At 42.7% G+C, this 16,918-nt stretch overlaps 1 protein-coding gene across 1 annotated transcript; it reads right to left on the bottom strand.

Annotated features, from left to right (window-relative positions):
• Nucleotides 1-766: 766 nt before the first annotated feature.
• Nucleotides 767-9,096, bottom strand: SELENOS (selenoprotein S). Its single transcript, XM_067755834.1, has 6 exons — nucleotides 8,937-9,096; nucleotides 8,110-8,244; nucleotides 6,042-6,148; nucleotides 3,505-3,594; nucleotides 3,081-3,159; nucleotides 767-1,374 (listed from the first exon to the last, which is right to left on the bottom strand). Exons 1-6 carry the CDS (start codon nucleotides 9,019-9,021, stop codon nucleotides 1,295-1,297), a joined length of 576 nt encoding a protein of 191 aa, XP_067611935.1. The 5' UTR covers nucleotides 9,022-9,096; the 3' UTR covers nucleotides 767-1,294.
• Nucleotides 9,097-16,918: the final 7,822 nt, after the last annotated feature.

Genomic DNA, 16,918 nt, shown 5'->3' with positions numbered 1-16,918 from the left:
GACTACTCCAGCCCATTTGTTTGCAATCACACTGTCTTCAAAATCCTGTTTTCACTCCCTCCAGCCCTCCCCAGGAGATTTTAAGCCCCCTAAGACCAAACTATATTTTTCCTTTATATATGTCAAGAGACAACTACAGAATATTTCACACACTCAACATATGTTGATTAATTTACATGAGACATTTCTGGAATACTTTCCCAGCTAATCATCACTATTCTGCAGGTTAATTTTGTTCCTTCTTAAAATCTTGATGTGAAGCAGGGATCAGCAAACTATAGCAGGCAGGACAAATCCAACCATGAGCTAAGAATTTTTAAATGTTTCTAACAATCCTTTAAAAATGTAAAAATATAAAGACTATGAAGCTGCAAAGTCTAAAATATTTACTATCAGGCCCTTTATAGCATACTTGACCAAAGTTCTAGACAAGTACATAAGAAATGAGTGCAAGAGGGATGACCCAAAGGGCTCCCAGAAACCTCATTGGCCCCTGAGGTACCTCTAGGCAAGATGTTTCTTTATCCTCTTAATTCAGAAACAACTCCAAGTGCCTGATTTTGTGGATAAACCCCAAGGAGCCTGCCAACTCTGAAAATCACTACAGCTATCTGCCACTTGCCATGCTCATTGCAGGTGAGGAATAATGAGAAGGGAAAATAATATTAGTGGGAGGTTATGAATAATAAAAAGCTGTGTAATATTAGATAGACAAATTCAAGTTCATAATGAAATTTCCTTAAATTTGATAAAGATGCTGAAAATGTTCCTTGCAAATTTTTTTTATACTTAGTTTCTTTTTTTTTTTTTTTTTTTTTAACAAAGCTCTGTACATAAAAATAAATATACAGAAACAACCCCATCAACTCTCTGCATCAGTAATCCTCGCTGGTGGGCTCACCATTTACAAGGAAGACATCATTCAACGCAACCTGTCACAGAGACTGTCCTACCAGCAAGGACCTGTTAACTTGAAGGATCATTGCCAGGTCTCTTTTATCAAGATCGCCAATCACTTGGAGGCCTTTAGCTATCAACTAGCAATGACCCATGAAATCAGTGAACACAGTCACTGGCTTCAGTGCAGTGTGACCAACTGCAACTACTGCCTAGTGGCCACGTCCATGCTCTATATGCTGCCTTCAACCCTTGAAGACACAGATGCAGTTAAGAACAGAAAGAAAGCCCCCTCCCCCTGGGTAGTCACTGTGAAAAGCGTGCATAAGGCAATTGAGTCGAGGGTTAAGGATTCATCTTGCTAGTGTCAAAAGCAACACTAACAAGATTCTTAGCCTCATCCACCAGACGATGGACCTCTGCGTCCAGGTCTCCAGGAGCAGGCTCCACCTCCTTCACCAGACAAAGGGTTGTAACCTGTGACAAGAGAAAAGCAGAACAGTGCTGGAAATGTTCTGTATCAAACATAAAATTGTGAGCCTGACATGCAAAGCACTGCAAAGATATGGATTCTATTCTCACAAACATTTTCATACAACTTTCAGCTACCATATGACAAAAAAAATTTACATGGTCACTGCAGTTTGAACAAACTTTCTGGTGGGAATAAAACAAGCCATTCAGCTTCTCTGTTTTAACTCTCCAAACACGAAAAACTACCCAAAACACACAAAAAAATTTGCCCAAAAAACCTCTCAAGATGGCTAGATTTAAGTATATAAAGGCTTCTAACTGCAGTGCTTAATATAATGTATACATTCAGATAAGAACTGCTCAACCTACAGAAAATAAATTTAAAAAACCAAAATCAAAAAGAATGGAACTCGTTACTTCCACTAGTCAGAACTGGGTAATCCACATGCCCCAGTCCCCAACCCCATCCCTGCCCACTCATTAGCTTCCTAAAGTTAATGGACATTTGGCAACCAGGTTGACTGATCAGGCTTTAGAGCCAGCAAGACCTTAAATGAGGTGGTTTTGCTCCTTACTTACTACAGAATCTTTGGTCACTAACTCCCTGTGTCTCAGTTTCCTTATTTGTAAAGCCAGGCCAGTCAAAGCCCCTAGCTCTGGATGCATTCCATTTTCTACAATTCCCTCCTAAATACCACCACTCTTTGCTCTGAAAAATAGTCTTGGAAGACTATTCCTTGCTTGGAGCAAGAAAAAGATTCAAAAAAGCATTTCCTTTTCAGACACACCACTTCCCTACAGCAAGCCAGCTTCGGGTGTTGTCAGAGCCCAGCCCAACTTGTGTCCAGTCTGCACAGAGCCCAGGTTCCAGACTCCTGACAGTCCTCCAATAGGCCAGCCAGGCTTCCACACCTCTGCCTCTGCAGCACCTCCCCACAGAAAACCCCTCTCCCGGACGGAGGATAGTCTTTGGCCTAAAACTGGTTCCTACATAAAGTATTTTAATGCCTTTGCCCTCCCCTCTCTCAGGATTAACAGAGAACTCCTGGCAGATCACAAAGGTTACTCATTTTCATTTGTGTGGGAGTCCTGTCTTCCCAAAAGGACGTGAAAGTCCTTAAGGATGGGGTAAGGACAGACTGCTATGGTTAGAGGGCTCAAGGATGTTGCATGCAGAAGCTCTCTGAATGAACATCTGTCCATGCCTCCTTGAGAAAGTTATTTGTAAGAAACAAGGTGGCCCTGGCTGGAAAGACCAAAACCCCTGTGTCCTAGCCCCTTGACAAACTTACCTGCAATACTATTCCTCGCCCCAGTTACCACTCCCTTTATAGGACTGTGTGGGAATACTAAATTACAGTGAGAATACTAAAATACAAGTGCAACCATCCAATTATTTCCTGAGGGCCTCGAGTGACCTCCTTTTTCAACTGCCAATCAAATGCTGACTTTGTGAGGCCAAGGAGGTTATAGGCCTCCTGGAAACAGGACTTGAGCCCACATCCTTGCCCAAGGCCCACAGGGCTCAGCACGTTGGTGACTTCCAGCCATTGAGGGCTGCTTTGCATCTGATTCTTATTTAATCTTCATAACCCTAAACTTAGGAATTAGTCTCAATTTACGGACAATGAAACAAGGAAAAAGAATCTTGTTTTTAAAGGTAAATGTATCCTGTAATTGTTCAGAATGCTTTGATGTTTGGTACTTACCTCCTCGCCGCAAGGGCTTTCTGTCAGATTTTCGTTTTGGGATGACTGATGAAGTAGAAGACCCAGGACTGTCTTCTTCCTGTTTGAACATACACAGGCTTAAGAATCTAGTTAAAAACATTCTACTCCAGGGACTTCCCTGGTGGCGCAGTGGTTAAGAATCCACCTGCCAATGAAGGGGACATGGGTTTGAGCCCTGGTCCGGGAAGATCCCACATGCTGTGAAGCAACAAAGCCCACGAGCTACAACTACTGAGCCCACATGCCACAACTACTGAAACTCATGCACCTAGAGCCCGTGCTCCACAACAAGAGAAGCCACTGCAATGAGAAGCCCACGCACCGCAACAAAGAGTAGCCCCAGCTTGCCGCAACTAGAGAAAGCCCGTGCGCAGCAACAAAGACCCAATGAAGGCTACATCACCTGAGGCTTTCTTGTATTTCCTTTGTAACTTTTTCCTTCTCGCATGCTATCCCACATTTCAATCTTCTGTCTCCTTTTCTCTTCTTCAAGCTGAGAAGAATCACACGTTGTACAGTATGAATTCATAAGCTACCATCTTTCTCAAAGAAAATGTAATTTTGATAACTTTTAATCTAAATGTCCTTCAAAACACACCTTCACCTACACTTTCTTCAGTTAATAAAACAGTTGTCATCTAGTGGTGTGAGTTTAACTCACCAACAGAACCTTTTGTTTTTGTATACTATTAAAGAAAGCAAAAAGTGTCACAGAGAAAAGAATACCGACTCTTGTTCTAAACTGGACATTTTTGGTAATGGAGAATAACGCTGACCTGGAAAGGGTGAATGTGGCTGGCAGGCCTGCTTTGTTGCTACCTGGTTGCGTCACCTGAGGAAACTCACTTAACCCCTCTACTTCAAAGGCTATGAGGATCCAGTGAGAGCAGATTTGAAAGTTCTTTGAAAGTCAAATACTATGGGAGCATAAAGGAAAACTAATCTCAGCAGAAAACTATGTCCAACAATGAGCACCTGAGAAAGCTTATACAGTAATTATGCAGTAAACAGGAGGGAAACACAGTGCCCTGGGTCTCTGACTCTGCTTCCTCCTCCTTGAAGAACAACTGGGTACTGCAACTTAAGTTCACACACAAGTCACTCTCTATTCCCAGTAGAATCCAGACCCAAACTTTAGTTCATTCTGGTTCCAATTAAACTGTGATATCACAAAGATATGTAAGAAGATGCCTTAGAAAGCACATATCCAGAAATTTCTCGATGGCTTTCAGGGTTCATCACTGCTAAATCCACATGTCTGTCCCTTCATGCTTCCACTGTCTGCAAGTACAGGAAGTCAAAGAGGAAACAGTCTCTTGATCTGAAGGTTGTTTTATGCTCATAGTTAACATGGAAAACACCAGAATGGAACATTGCTGATAAATCCTGAGACCAAATAAGACAGCTGACTGAACTGTGAGTCAGGCAGATTCTGTTTGTTAAGTTTGTTAAATACACAGAACCACAACTTTAAAACTGAACATAGGCTTCTATCTTCTCTCCAATTTTAGGAGGCGCACACTACAATTTTTAAAAATAATCTTTTAAAAATTTTTTTTCAGCTACATCAACAAATTGGATAAATGATCAGGCTGTTTTACTAATGCAAAAAACTCAGACCCTCAAGTCATTAATTTTGACATGTAGAAGGAATTCAACTTACTCTATGGCTCCAGAAACAAAACAAATGGTTGGAAATCAGCAAAGGAAAAAACTAAAATAAAACTGCTTAAAAATGGCATCTATGTATACTATGCTGCCATTTCTATGTAAAAATGATACATGCATGTGTTTATATATGGATAAAATGTTTCTGGAAAAACACCTAGAAAGCTTAACATGGAATGCTTGAGCAGCAGTAGATAGGGGAGCAAGGAAGGCAGAGACTTAATTTTCATAGTACAGATTTTTGTATCATGAATTTGTTTTAACCTCATGTGGTTTAGAAAACTACATAAATAATAGGAATGTGCTAGTACATTTTAGGTGACTATTTAAGTGGAAGATGGGCAACCCACTGAACACTGAAGAAGGCTGCTGAGAAAGGTGACCAAGAAGGCCGAATGTGTGTAGTAGGTGTTGTCTTATTCTGTCCTTTCCCTCTGGGCTCCAACCAAGCTGTGGAGACCAGCCATGTACTGGATGACCATGCAGAACCAGCAGTGGCAGAAAGGTACTCCATATTGGAAACACCAGAGACACATGCAAGACCAGGAGGAAGACCAACTTCTCTGGCTTCCTTCAGAGGAGAAAAAAAGGGGCCCAGAAACATCTGCACTGAAACTAGAAAGCAGAGTCTACACTTAGTTGTTTCAGTTACAGAGAATGGGTCCAACCTGGTGGGTGACCTTACTCCTGTGAAGAGCAGCACAACCCACCTGGCTGCTCAGGTCACTTCAATAGCAGCCTTTGGTTCTTCCTCCCCCAGACCCCCCAAACCTTTTACCACCCCTACAACCAAACCATGTGTCTTTAAAAAAATCTTTCAAAACTCCATCTCCTGCTCTCCATCTTGACCCTGGGTTGAGCCCATCGCCACCCTCCCCTGGCTCTCCTTCAATCCACTGAAGAGCAGCCGCACCAAGCCAGGTCATGTGACATGCTCGGCTTGAGACCAACCATGGAGCAAGAGGCTGAATGTGTGTCTGGTGGTATGGCTCCTGTACACAGCAAACAGTTTTGCTGGGTGAAATGCTGCCGTGAGGGAACCACTTAAAAGAAAAAACATAAATACAAGACACCCTTCTTTAAGAGTATTTCCCCCTAAACAGTAAGAAATTGCACAAGGAAAACATGCTGAGCAATACTTAGCTAAGTGGAAATGATTCGGCCTGAAATAGTTATTCTTTGTATCCACCCTAATGCGCATGCACATGTGCACACACACTTTTACCCACTAAACCTCAAATATCATGTATTCAAACTAAAACCAGTTCATACCTGTCTTAGTTTCTCCTTATGCTTTTCAACTTGTGCATTTAATTCATCTTGCATTTTCAAACGAGCAGCTGCTAAAGCCTCCTGTCGTTTAACAACAATATCAGGTTCTAAAATGTCAGAAAGAAATTGGGATAAAGCACCTTGTGTAATATAAAATGGAAACTCTTGAGGTCTATATTATTAGAAGTGTACAGAAGTCAGGCAATGCAAGAATATACTTTTACATGAATAAGTCTATTCTTCTGCATATATTTTACTGCTTAAGGGGGGGGCGGGGCAGCGGACTATCCCATCGCCACAGTTCATAGCCCTTGTTAAATATCCAAAGCATCAGAAATCTCTGTTCAAAACAGATTTCTGGGCTCCCTGAGCAGTTCCAATTCAGAGAGTCTGGCATGGGCTCCAAGACTGAAATATAAGTGGTCTGACGGCCAGTGAGATTCCATTCCACAACCTGGATACCTCCTAACACCCAGTCTCTAGGTTGACCAGAATTCTAGAAGACAACCAAGGAAAGATAAAGTTTTCTGATCATTAGCCATCACCTAATTAGCCCAGGTCTACACCAGAAAGAGGTAAAGATCGTCAGGTATTTTATCCTTGTTTTTACAGGAAAAAAAAAAGAGAAAAATCCTTCCAGCTAGCATTAACAGAAATGACCACCCCAGGTATCTGTTTTTATCTGGTTTAGAAAACAAAGCAAATTATATAAATATACAATCAAGTTCTCTATTTTACTCAGACCACTGTGTTTAAGGAGCACTAAGGGGAACTAGGCAGTGGTTTGACTAATTTTGTAAACAAGGAAACAAACTGGAACTTATATGTTCACATCAGTATCATCCAAAGGATATGCGATCATCATTACTTATAGATAGTTAGCAGTGGAAACAGGTCACCTAACTGAATCCACGTAAAACGGGGGCCAAAGTAGCACAGGGGTGTGTCTGTGGTGACAGAGATGACTAGACCTTTATCTTTAAAAACAAAATTAGTTCCACTTTCTAGAAATGTGAATTGTGGTAACATTTGGAACTGTTGGATCATTCTTAGAATAAAATTATGTGTGGACTTTTTTAACCTAATTTTTCTAACAAAATTGTACAACACAAGGTAACACCTTTCACTGCACATACACTTCTTGCAATGCTTCATTACAACAAACTCCTCTTCTGAGATGCCCGTCCCATTATCTTATAAATCTACTCCTCAGTTGTCAGCAGGTCTCACAGAGCCAGAGATGGCTGTACCAGGTGACTTGTTCTCTAACACCAGTCATCCACTTCACAAAATCCTGCAACTTAAGCAAGATTTACTTTGTACTTTGTAGTTTTTGTTGGATATACAGCCAACAACCAAAAATGCTGAGATAATGGCAGGACCACAGGGTTTCATGGGAGAGGAGACTGAAGGAATTTTCTAAGTCTTTCTACTAATAACTACATTTGTGTTATGTTTGCTTTCCTCCCCACCCTCAGTAACTGTGGTGGCTCAGATGACTGATGATTTGTATTTATTTAATTATACTGCTATTCTCAAGACACTTAACATTTATTTTAAATATGTCCTCAGAAACTCTAGCTTCTAACTAGTTAAAGCTACTGCTTTAGAGGGAATAAGTTTTTGAAACAGTCAGGTGTAATCTGATATCAGGTCTGATGAGTAAGTTGTGAAAATCAAAATGCGGTGGATGTGAATAACTAAGGCTGAGTTTGTCACTCACGATTGTTCTAGAGATTAATGAGACTTAGTAGACAGACCCATAAGTACGGAGTAGCTGTGAAGTCTTCACTTTAATCTCTCCTGTAAATGAAAAACCATGCAACACAATATGCAGTGAGTGCTCTACACACCATCAAGCGGGTTTTTCATCCCATCAAAAACTCTGAAATTAAAACAAAACAAAACAACACTATTGCAAATCACCAAAACCAATTTCCTAAGCATAAAACAGTTTTCTTCCCACACAGATCAGAAACGTATTTCTTACTCTTAACAACAGACTAACTTTTAAATACTAAAACAAGTAGGCGTAAAGCCACGTCTTCATTTGTTATCAGGCACTAACCCAGAGCAGCGGCAGCTCGATCCAGCTGCCTCTGCCTCAAGGCCCTCAGCCGGGTGAAGAGCTTCTGAAAGACCATGTAGAGAAGAATGCAGCTAAAGACGATGTACCAGCCATAGGTAGCCAGCAGGGAGCCCACTGAAAAGAAGAAAATAGTTTTCAAGAAACTAAAAATGATACTACCACTGGACTTTTCTATAACATTAAACAAAAGCAAAATAAGCGTAGCTTCTTGTCCTCAAAACCTTCACGGTGTAGCTGAAGACCTAAGTAGGCAGTTAAAATAACGAGTAGTACAACAATTCATGGATCACTGAGAAGGGACTTCTCAGCTACCTGGGGAATAGGAGGGGCAAGTCCGGAGGACGTGGGGCACGCCAGCTGGGTTTTGAGGGGTGAAGGGAAGTGTATCCGACTCAGGAGGGCATAGGCCTTTCATATCCAGACTACATATAGAAAGGAGTGCCCATGGAGGGCTGATACAGCGCCGGATTTTGGGGGCGTGAGTGGGGGTACGGAGTCGAGGGGCTGAGGCTTGAAGGCACACGCCAAGGGCGGAGAGACCCCAGCAACCGCAAACCCGGAAGGCTTGCTTCGCATAAAGTAAAGAACTCGCGCAAAAAAGGGCCGACCGCAACGCCCGAGGAAGCACCGCTCTGGGAGGGCCTCCAAGCGCGCTTCGGGACCACCGCCCGGGCCTGCGTGCAGCGCCAACATCCGGCTCCCGGCCAGGTCCGGCCCGTAGGGCAGAGGAGAACGACTCACCGAACATGGCGGCGCGCCGAGGGTGGCGGCGCAAACCCGCTGCCCTGCGACCCGCGCCGACTCACCCGTGACGTGAAGGAAGCGCAGCCCCTCGGTCTCTAGGGCTGGCCGCGTGGACAGCTGATCCCCGTCCCGCTCCACGGCCGCCATCGCCTAGCCCGGCCCGGCCAAACCCGGCCGCGTCAGCTCCAGCCTTAGTCTTCCGGCCGGCCCCTACGTACACGTGGCACGTCTGGGGCCGGCGTCCCGTCGTCCCGGCCAATCGCGTAGCGACCCGGCCCAGATGCTCGGCCTATCGCCGCGAGGGCGTGGCCGAAAGGGGGCGGGTGAGCGATCCGGGAAGGGCAGGGCTAGCCGTGGCCTGACTGGAGCCCTACCATCCGCTGCGCACTGGGTGGTCTAGCGGCTACCTGACTGACTTCCCAGCCGACTCCGTATCGAATGTTTACCTTTGCACTGATTGGACACCGAGGTCGCAGGAAGTTGGGGCCGCCGAGAAACAGGATTTGCGCCCTGGCTCTTGCTCCGGGCACATTGGGCAACAGAACTCGGCAGATTGGCGATTCCCAGCCGTTGCGGGTTGCAGCCAAGGTTGCCCCACCAAGCCGTAAAGAGCCTTCCCCTGCCGCTGCCGGTGTTAACCTTTCAGGCTAAGAAAGTCCCCGCCGACCCCCGTGGTTCTCTCCTCCGGAATCAAAACCTCTTGGGAAAGAATTAGCATAACAGTGGCTCCAACACGCATTGAATCTTACTGAGTATCACAAGACGTCACAGTTATTTATAATAATGTCCTGGCTGTTTTCCCTGCCTGCAATGCCTTCCTCTACCCCCTTCCACTCCTCACCCGTCAACGCCTCTCTGAGCCCTACCTTAACCACCCTATTTGAAATTTGACCTTGAGGCATTTTTGGAGAAGGATTTACAGTGAACGTACCCAGCTGTGTCTCAAAAGAAGGGTTGAGAATTAGGAAGAGAAATTAATGAGCAGGCGATGACTTCAGAGCGCACCGCCATCGCCACCGCCTTCACGAGCACCAACGCGAGGCTGAGGTACCACTGGGGCTTCCACCGCTGGTTGGCCTAGAAGTTCTTCAAAGGGATCAGCTCCTGGAACTGCACAACAACATCAGCGGTGTGTCAGAAAGCAATAAAAGAGGAGATTCTTATAGAAGGACTTGCGTTCATGGGCCATGGCAAATAGAAGACTGAAAGCTCTTCATCTTGAAAATGGGCTTCTCAAATCGGGATTGAGGACTCTGGATTTTAGCAATTAAGACTGAAGACCCATTGATTTGATGAATTTAGAAGGAGGAATTTTATTCCTCCACCACCACCACCACCAAGTTTCTGAAGATGATGAACTCTTTGCTTTGAGGTGGTTTCTCACTTGCCCTGGCATCTTGCAGGAACTCAGTGTGCTAAAAATGAACGACTTCTTGGGATTACAGTTGCAATACTTGGTCTGGGATCAGCTTAAAATATACCTTGTATGTAAATACTGATGAACTACTCAGGATGACTAGGGTTACCTGACCTCTCTGTTTATACTCTGGACAGTAGGTACACTGTACTGGAGTCACTGTTCATGGAAAGAGCTGGTTAGGACCTCTCTATCAGGGAGTGAATCCTCTGAAAAAGGATCTGGCACAACAGTTTCAGTCAATGCTTGAAGTGTCAACTAAAAAATTATTCACAACCTAGAAGCTGAGAATTATGTTTTATTTGGCGGAAAGTTTTTAGGACTTCAAGCCAGGGAGGCAGCATTTCAAGTAACCCTGAGGAGGCGTTTGCAACAAAGGGCAGGTAGTCAGAACATCAAAGATTACTGTTAACTAAAGAAAACCAGAAATCCCAAATGGAGTTTAGTGCTTTCCTATGTATGGGAAGATGCAAGAATCTGGGCTCACTGAAATCATTCTTTTGATATGCACCTAAGCTATCTGGGGCCAGTATCCAGTGTTTTCACATCCTGAGTTTCCTCAGGGCTCACCTTAGGGAGTGGCTGCAGTCTGATGGCTGCTAAATGACAGGTATTCTTTGTTTCCTTCCTGAGTTCCCTCAGGGGTCACCAGCTCACCTTCCTTGGTGGCCGCTTGGCTGCAATCACTGATGACTGTGACATCCTTTGTTTACTGATACTGCAGGCAATATTCCATTTATTAGGAGCTGTTTACTTTTATGTAGTAACTTAGTGGTTAAGATTGCTGGTGGCTTGGGTTAGCTAAGAAGACAGTCTTTAACAGACAGTTCCCTGCCTTAATAAGAGGTGTCAGATTAAGATGTGAAAGCTTCAAGAGTGTTTCAGTGAATATCATTTCTGAGTTCACAGTGTAGTTCAGGAATTAACTTGGAGTAGCTATAGAGGAAGATCCCACATTTCAAAGTTTGCTGTTGCTGGATTTCAAAATAAGTCAATGAGCCGTGAATGAATTAAGACAACCTGCATATCATAAAAATGTCAAAATGCTTCATCTGGTTAAATAGGAGAAAAGAGATTGCTTTATTTGCCTTTTTTACCCACCTTGCCTGTAATGTTTGTAATCATGAAGATGGAATAAATTTGTAACATTTAGTTTCTACCATATAAACAAAAATAGTGAACAATTCCTGTCACTCAGGACTTTGTGATATAAAATAGAAACCAGCACAACACTCATGAAAATAATGTACACTTTAAACATATACAAAGTATATTATTGTAAACTTCAATGTATGTGTGTGTATACATATGTATACATGTATAACGATGAGGAGTATATTCAACAGAAATTTAAGAAATTTTGAATGATTTCAGGACATGGATGTTTGGCTTTCATTTCAGTTCCTAGCACATTGCTGTTCTTGTGGTCTCACTGATAGAAGTTACTCATTCTTCCTAGCCAGGTTTATGTGTTAACCTTTGTCCCTTTAATCAGTGTATAATCTCACCTAGCTTGTCTAGAACCATAAAGTTATTTCAGCAAACACTTTGCTCAATATAACTGCTCAGGTGTTATTAGCAAAAACAGGGCAAAAGTAGTATCCAGGACTCCCAACTAGTCACTGACAATGGTAGACTAAATTATTGGCCCCAATCCATTACTCCTTCTTGCAACTATACCCTTGCCTAGTCTCAAGGTGGGAGGAGTGTATTTCCGCATCCTTTGACTTTGAACTTGGTTAGGCTGCTTGCTTTGGTTAATGGAAGTTAGTGCAAGTTCATGTGCCTAAGGCACAATGAGGCCAAACACACCAAAACGGAGTTTGGGGCAGAGAAAGGTTTATTTCAGGGCCATGCAAGGAGACAGGTGGCGTATGCCCTAAAAATCCCTGACCTCCTGGAAGGGTTTCAGCAAAGCATTTTTAAAAGCCAGGTACAATCTCACTACTGGGCATATATCCTGAGAAAACTGTAATTCAAAAAGATATAGGTACCACAATGTTCACTGTAGCACTATTTACGATAGCCAGGACATGGAAGCAACCTAAATGACCATCGACAAATGAATGGATAAAGAAGATGTGTTACGTATATACAATGGAATATTACTCAGCCCTAAAAAGGAATGAAACTGAGTTATTTGTAGTGAGGTGGTTGGACCTAGAGTCTGTTATACAGAACGAAGTAAGTCAGAGAAAAACAAATACCTTGTGCTAACGCATATATATGGAATCTAAAAAAATGGTACTGATAAACCTAGTGGCAGGGCAGGAATAAAGATGCAGACATAGAGAATGGTCTTGAGGACACGGGGGGAACGGGAAGCTGGGATGAAATGAGAGAGTAGCATCGATATATATACACTACCAAATGTAAAATAGACAGCTAGTGGGAAGCTGCTGCATAGCACAAGGAGATCAGCTCGATGCTTTGTGATGACCTAGAGGGGTGGGATAGGGAGGGTGGGAGGGAGGCGGAGGCTCAAGAGGGAGGGGATATGGGGATATATGTATACATATAGCTGATTCACTTTGTTGTACAGCAGAAACTAACACAACATTGTAAAGCAAGTATACTCCAATAAAGATGTTAAAAGAAAAAGAAAGCCAGGTGAGGGAGGGGGGTTGCAGGATATGTGATCAGCTCATGCATAATTTTCTGATTGGCTGATGGTGAGATAACAGGGTGGTGTCACAGGGGTTAACATTATCAGTCCTTAGGCTCCAGGAGGTCATGCTCATGGTCATCAAGTAGTTAACATCTTCCATTTGGTGGTGGTTGTTGTGGGGGGAGGTTCACATCTGTAAAACAACTCAGGAAATGTGCATCAAATACTGTTATCCAGATACTTCAGAGAGGAGCTAAAGCAGATGATTATGGGAGAAGTACTGTCCCAGGAAGGCCCCATAGGGTCCTGCTTGGTTACAGTAGCAGTGTGTCAGTTTTGAGTGTAGGCCTTAAGAAGATTCTACTGTTTCCTTTTTGTGCCTTTGCCTGGTTAACTGACTTGTCCAAGGAGAATGAAATATGTAAAGCTGAGCCACCCTAGTTAATCTATAGACGTAAAGTGAAAAACAGAGCCAGCTATGAGAATAAATGGTGACTGTTGCTTAAAATAAGTTTTCAAGTGGTTTGCTATGCAGCATTTTAAAAATTTTTATTTTATTGAGGTATAGTTATTTACAATGTTGTGCTAATTTCTGCTGAACAGCAAAGTGATTCAGATATATACATATATATATATATATATACACCTTTTTTATATTCTTTTCCATTATGATTTATTACAGGATATTCAATATAATTCCCTGTGCTATACAGTAGGATCTTGTTGTTTCTCCAGTCTATATATAATAATTTGCATCTGCTAATTCCCAACTCCCAATCCATCCATCCTCTACCCGACCCCCCCCAACCAGAAGTCTGTTCTGTATATCTGTGAGTCGGTTTCATAGATAAGTTCATTTGTGTCATATTTTAGATTGCACATATAAGAGATATCATATGGTATTTGTCTTTCTCGGACTTACTTGAATTAGTATGATAATCTCTAGGTTGCTGCAAATGGCATTATTTCATTCTATTTTTTATGGCTGAGTAGTATTCCATTGTGTATATATACCACATTTTCTTTATCCATTCATCTGTTGATGGACGTTTAGCTTGTTTCCATGTCTTGGCTATTATAAACAGTGCTGCTAAGAACATAGGGGTATGCAACATTATTGTGGCAATAGCTAACTGATAAATTTCCAAACCTCAGCTTTTCACAAAAGTGTATGCCACAAAACAGGATTAAAGGTATTTGTAACTAAGGAGATTACAGAGACAGCAATCAAACAATGGTGTTTCTCGGAGATTGGTTCAAGATGGCAGAGTACAAGGATGTGCTCTCACTCCCTCTTGCAAGAACACTGGAATCACAACTAACTGCTGAACGATCATTGACAGGAAGACACTAGAACTCACCAAAAAGACACCCCACATCCAAAGACAAAGGAGAAGACACAATAAGATGGTAGGAGTGGCGAAATCACAATAAAATCAAATCCCATAACTGCTGGGTCGGTGACTCACAAACTGGAGAACAATTATACCACAGAAGTCCACCCACTGGAGTGCAGCTTCTGAGTCCCATGTCAGGCTTCCAAACCTGGGGGTCTGGCAACAGGAGGAGGAATCCCTAGAGAATCAGACTTTGAAAGCTAGCAGGATTTGATTGAAGGTCTTTGACAGGACTGGGGGAAACAGAGACTCCACTCTTGGAGGGCACACACAAAGTAGTATGTGCATCGGGACCTAGGGAAAGGAGCAGTGACCCCATAGAGACTGAACCAGACCTACCTGCTAGTGTTGGAGGGTCTCCTGCAGAGGCAGGGGTGGCTCTGTCTCACCATGAAGACAAGGACACTGGCAGCAGAAGTTCTGGGAAGTACTCCTTTGTGTGAGCCCTCCCAGAGTCCAACATTAGCCCCACCAAAGAGCCCGGGTAGGCTCCAGTGTTGGGTCGCCTCAGGCCAAACAACCAGCAGGGAGGGGACCCAGCCCCACCATCAACAGACAAGCGAATGAAAGTTTTACTGAGCTCTGCCCACCAGAGCAACAGCCAGCTCTAGCCACCACCAGTCCTTCCCATCAGGAAACTTACATAAGCCTCTTAGATAGCCTCATCCACCAGAGGGCAGACAGCAGAAGCAAGAAGAACTACAATCCTGCAGGCTGTGGAACAAAACCACATTCACAGAAAGATAGACAAGATGTAAAGGCAGAGGGCTATGTACGAGATGAAGGAACAAGATAAAACCCCAGAAAATCAACTAAATTAAGTGGAGATAGGCAACCTTCCAGAAAAAGAATTCAGAATAATGATAGTGAAGATGATCCAGGACCTTAGAAAAAGAATGGAGGCAAAGATCTAGAACATGCAAGAAATGTTTAACAAAGACCTAGAAGAATTAAAGAACAAACAAATAGAGATGAACAATACAATCACTGAAATGAAAACTACACTAGAAGGAATCAATAGCAGAATAACTGAGGTAGAAGAACGGATAAGTCACTTGGAAGACAGAATGGTGGAATTCACTTCTGCAGAGCAGAATAAAGAAAAAAGAACGAAAAGAAATGAAGACAGCCTAAGAGACCCTCTGGGACAACATTAAATGCAACAACGTTCACATTATAGGGGTCCCAGAAGGAGAAGAGAGAGAGAAAGGACCAGAGAAAATATTTGAAGAGATTATAGTTGAAAATTTCCCTAACATGGGAAAGGAAATAGCCACGCAAGTCCAGGAAGCACAGCGAGTCCCATACAGGCTAAACCCAAGGAGAAACACACCGAGACACATAGTGATCAAATTGGCAAAAATTAAAGACAAAGAAAAATTATTGAAAGCAGAAAGGGAAAAATGACAAATAACATACAAGGAAACTCACATAAGGTTAACAGCTGATTTCTCAGCAGAAACTCTACAAGCCAGAAGGGAGTGGCATGATATACTTAAAGTGATGAAAGGGAAGAACCTACAACCAAGATTACTCTACCCGGCAAGGATCTCATTCAGATTTGATGGAGAAATCAAAGGCTTTACAGACAAGCAAAAGCTAAAAGAATTCAACACCACCACACCAACTCTACAACAAAAGCTAAAGGAACTTCTCAAAGTGGGAAACACAAGAGAAGAAAAGTGCATACAAAAACAAACCCAAGGGCATCCCTGGTGGCACAGTGGCTGAGAGTCCGCCTGCCGATGCAGTGGACATGGGTTCGTGCCCCAGTCCAAGAGGATACCACATGCCGCAGAGCGGCTGGGCCCATGAGCCATGGCTGCTGGGCCTGCACGTCCGGATCCTGTGCTCAGCAATGGGAGAGGCCACAATGGTGAGAGGCCCTCGTACCACAAAAAAAAAAAAAAAAAAAAAAAATTAAGAAAATGGTAATAGGAACATACATATCAATAATTACCTTAAAAGAGAATGGATTAAACGCTCCAACCAAAAGACATAGACTGGCTGAATGGATACGAAAACAAGACCCATATATATGCTGTCTACAAGAGACCCACTTCAGACCTAGGGACACATACAGACTGAAAGTGAGGGGTTGGAAAAAGATATTTCATGCAAGTGGAAATCAAAAGAAAGATGGAGTGGCAATACTCATATCATGTAAAATAGACTTTAAAATAAAGAATGTTACAAGAGACAAGGAAGGACATGACATAATGATCAAGGGATCAATCCAGGAAGAAGATATAACAATTATAAATATATATGCACCCAACATAGGAGTACCTCAATACATAAGGCAACTGCTAACAACTATAAAAGAGGAAATCAACAGTTACACAAAAATAGAAAGGAACTTTAACACCTCACTTACACCAATGGACAGATCATCCAAAGAGAAAATTAATAAGGAAACACAGGGTTAAATGACACAATAGATCAGATAGATTAAATTGATATATATAAAATATTCCATCCCAAAACAGCAGATTACACTTTTTTCTCAAGTGCGCATGGAACATTCTACAGGATAGATCACATCTTGGGTCACAAATCAAGCCTCAGTAAATTTAAGAAAATTGAAATCATATCAAGCATGTTTTCTGACCACAATGTTAT

The sequence above is a fragment of the Pseudorca crassidens genome, chromosome 1 (assembly GCF_039906515.1).
Source record: "Pseudorca crassidens isolate mPseCra1 chromosome 1, mPseCra1.hap1, whole genome shotgun sequence".
Lineage (NCBI taxonomy): Eukaryota > Metazoa > Chordata > Mammalia > Artiodactyla > Delphinidae > Pseudorca > Pseudorca crassidens.
The sequence above is the reverse complement of the archived record's forward strand: the minus strand, read 5'-3'. Positions and strand labels throughout refer to the sequence as shown.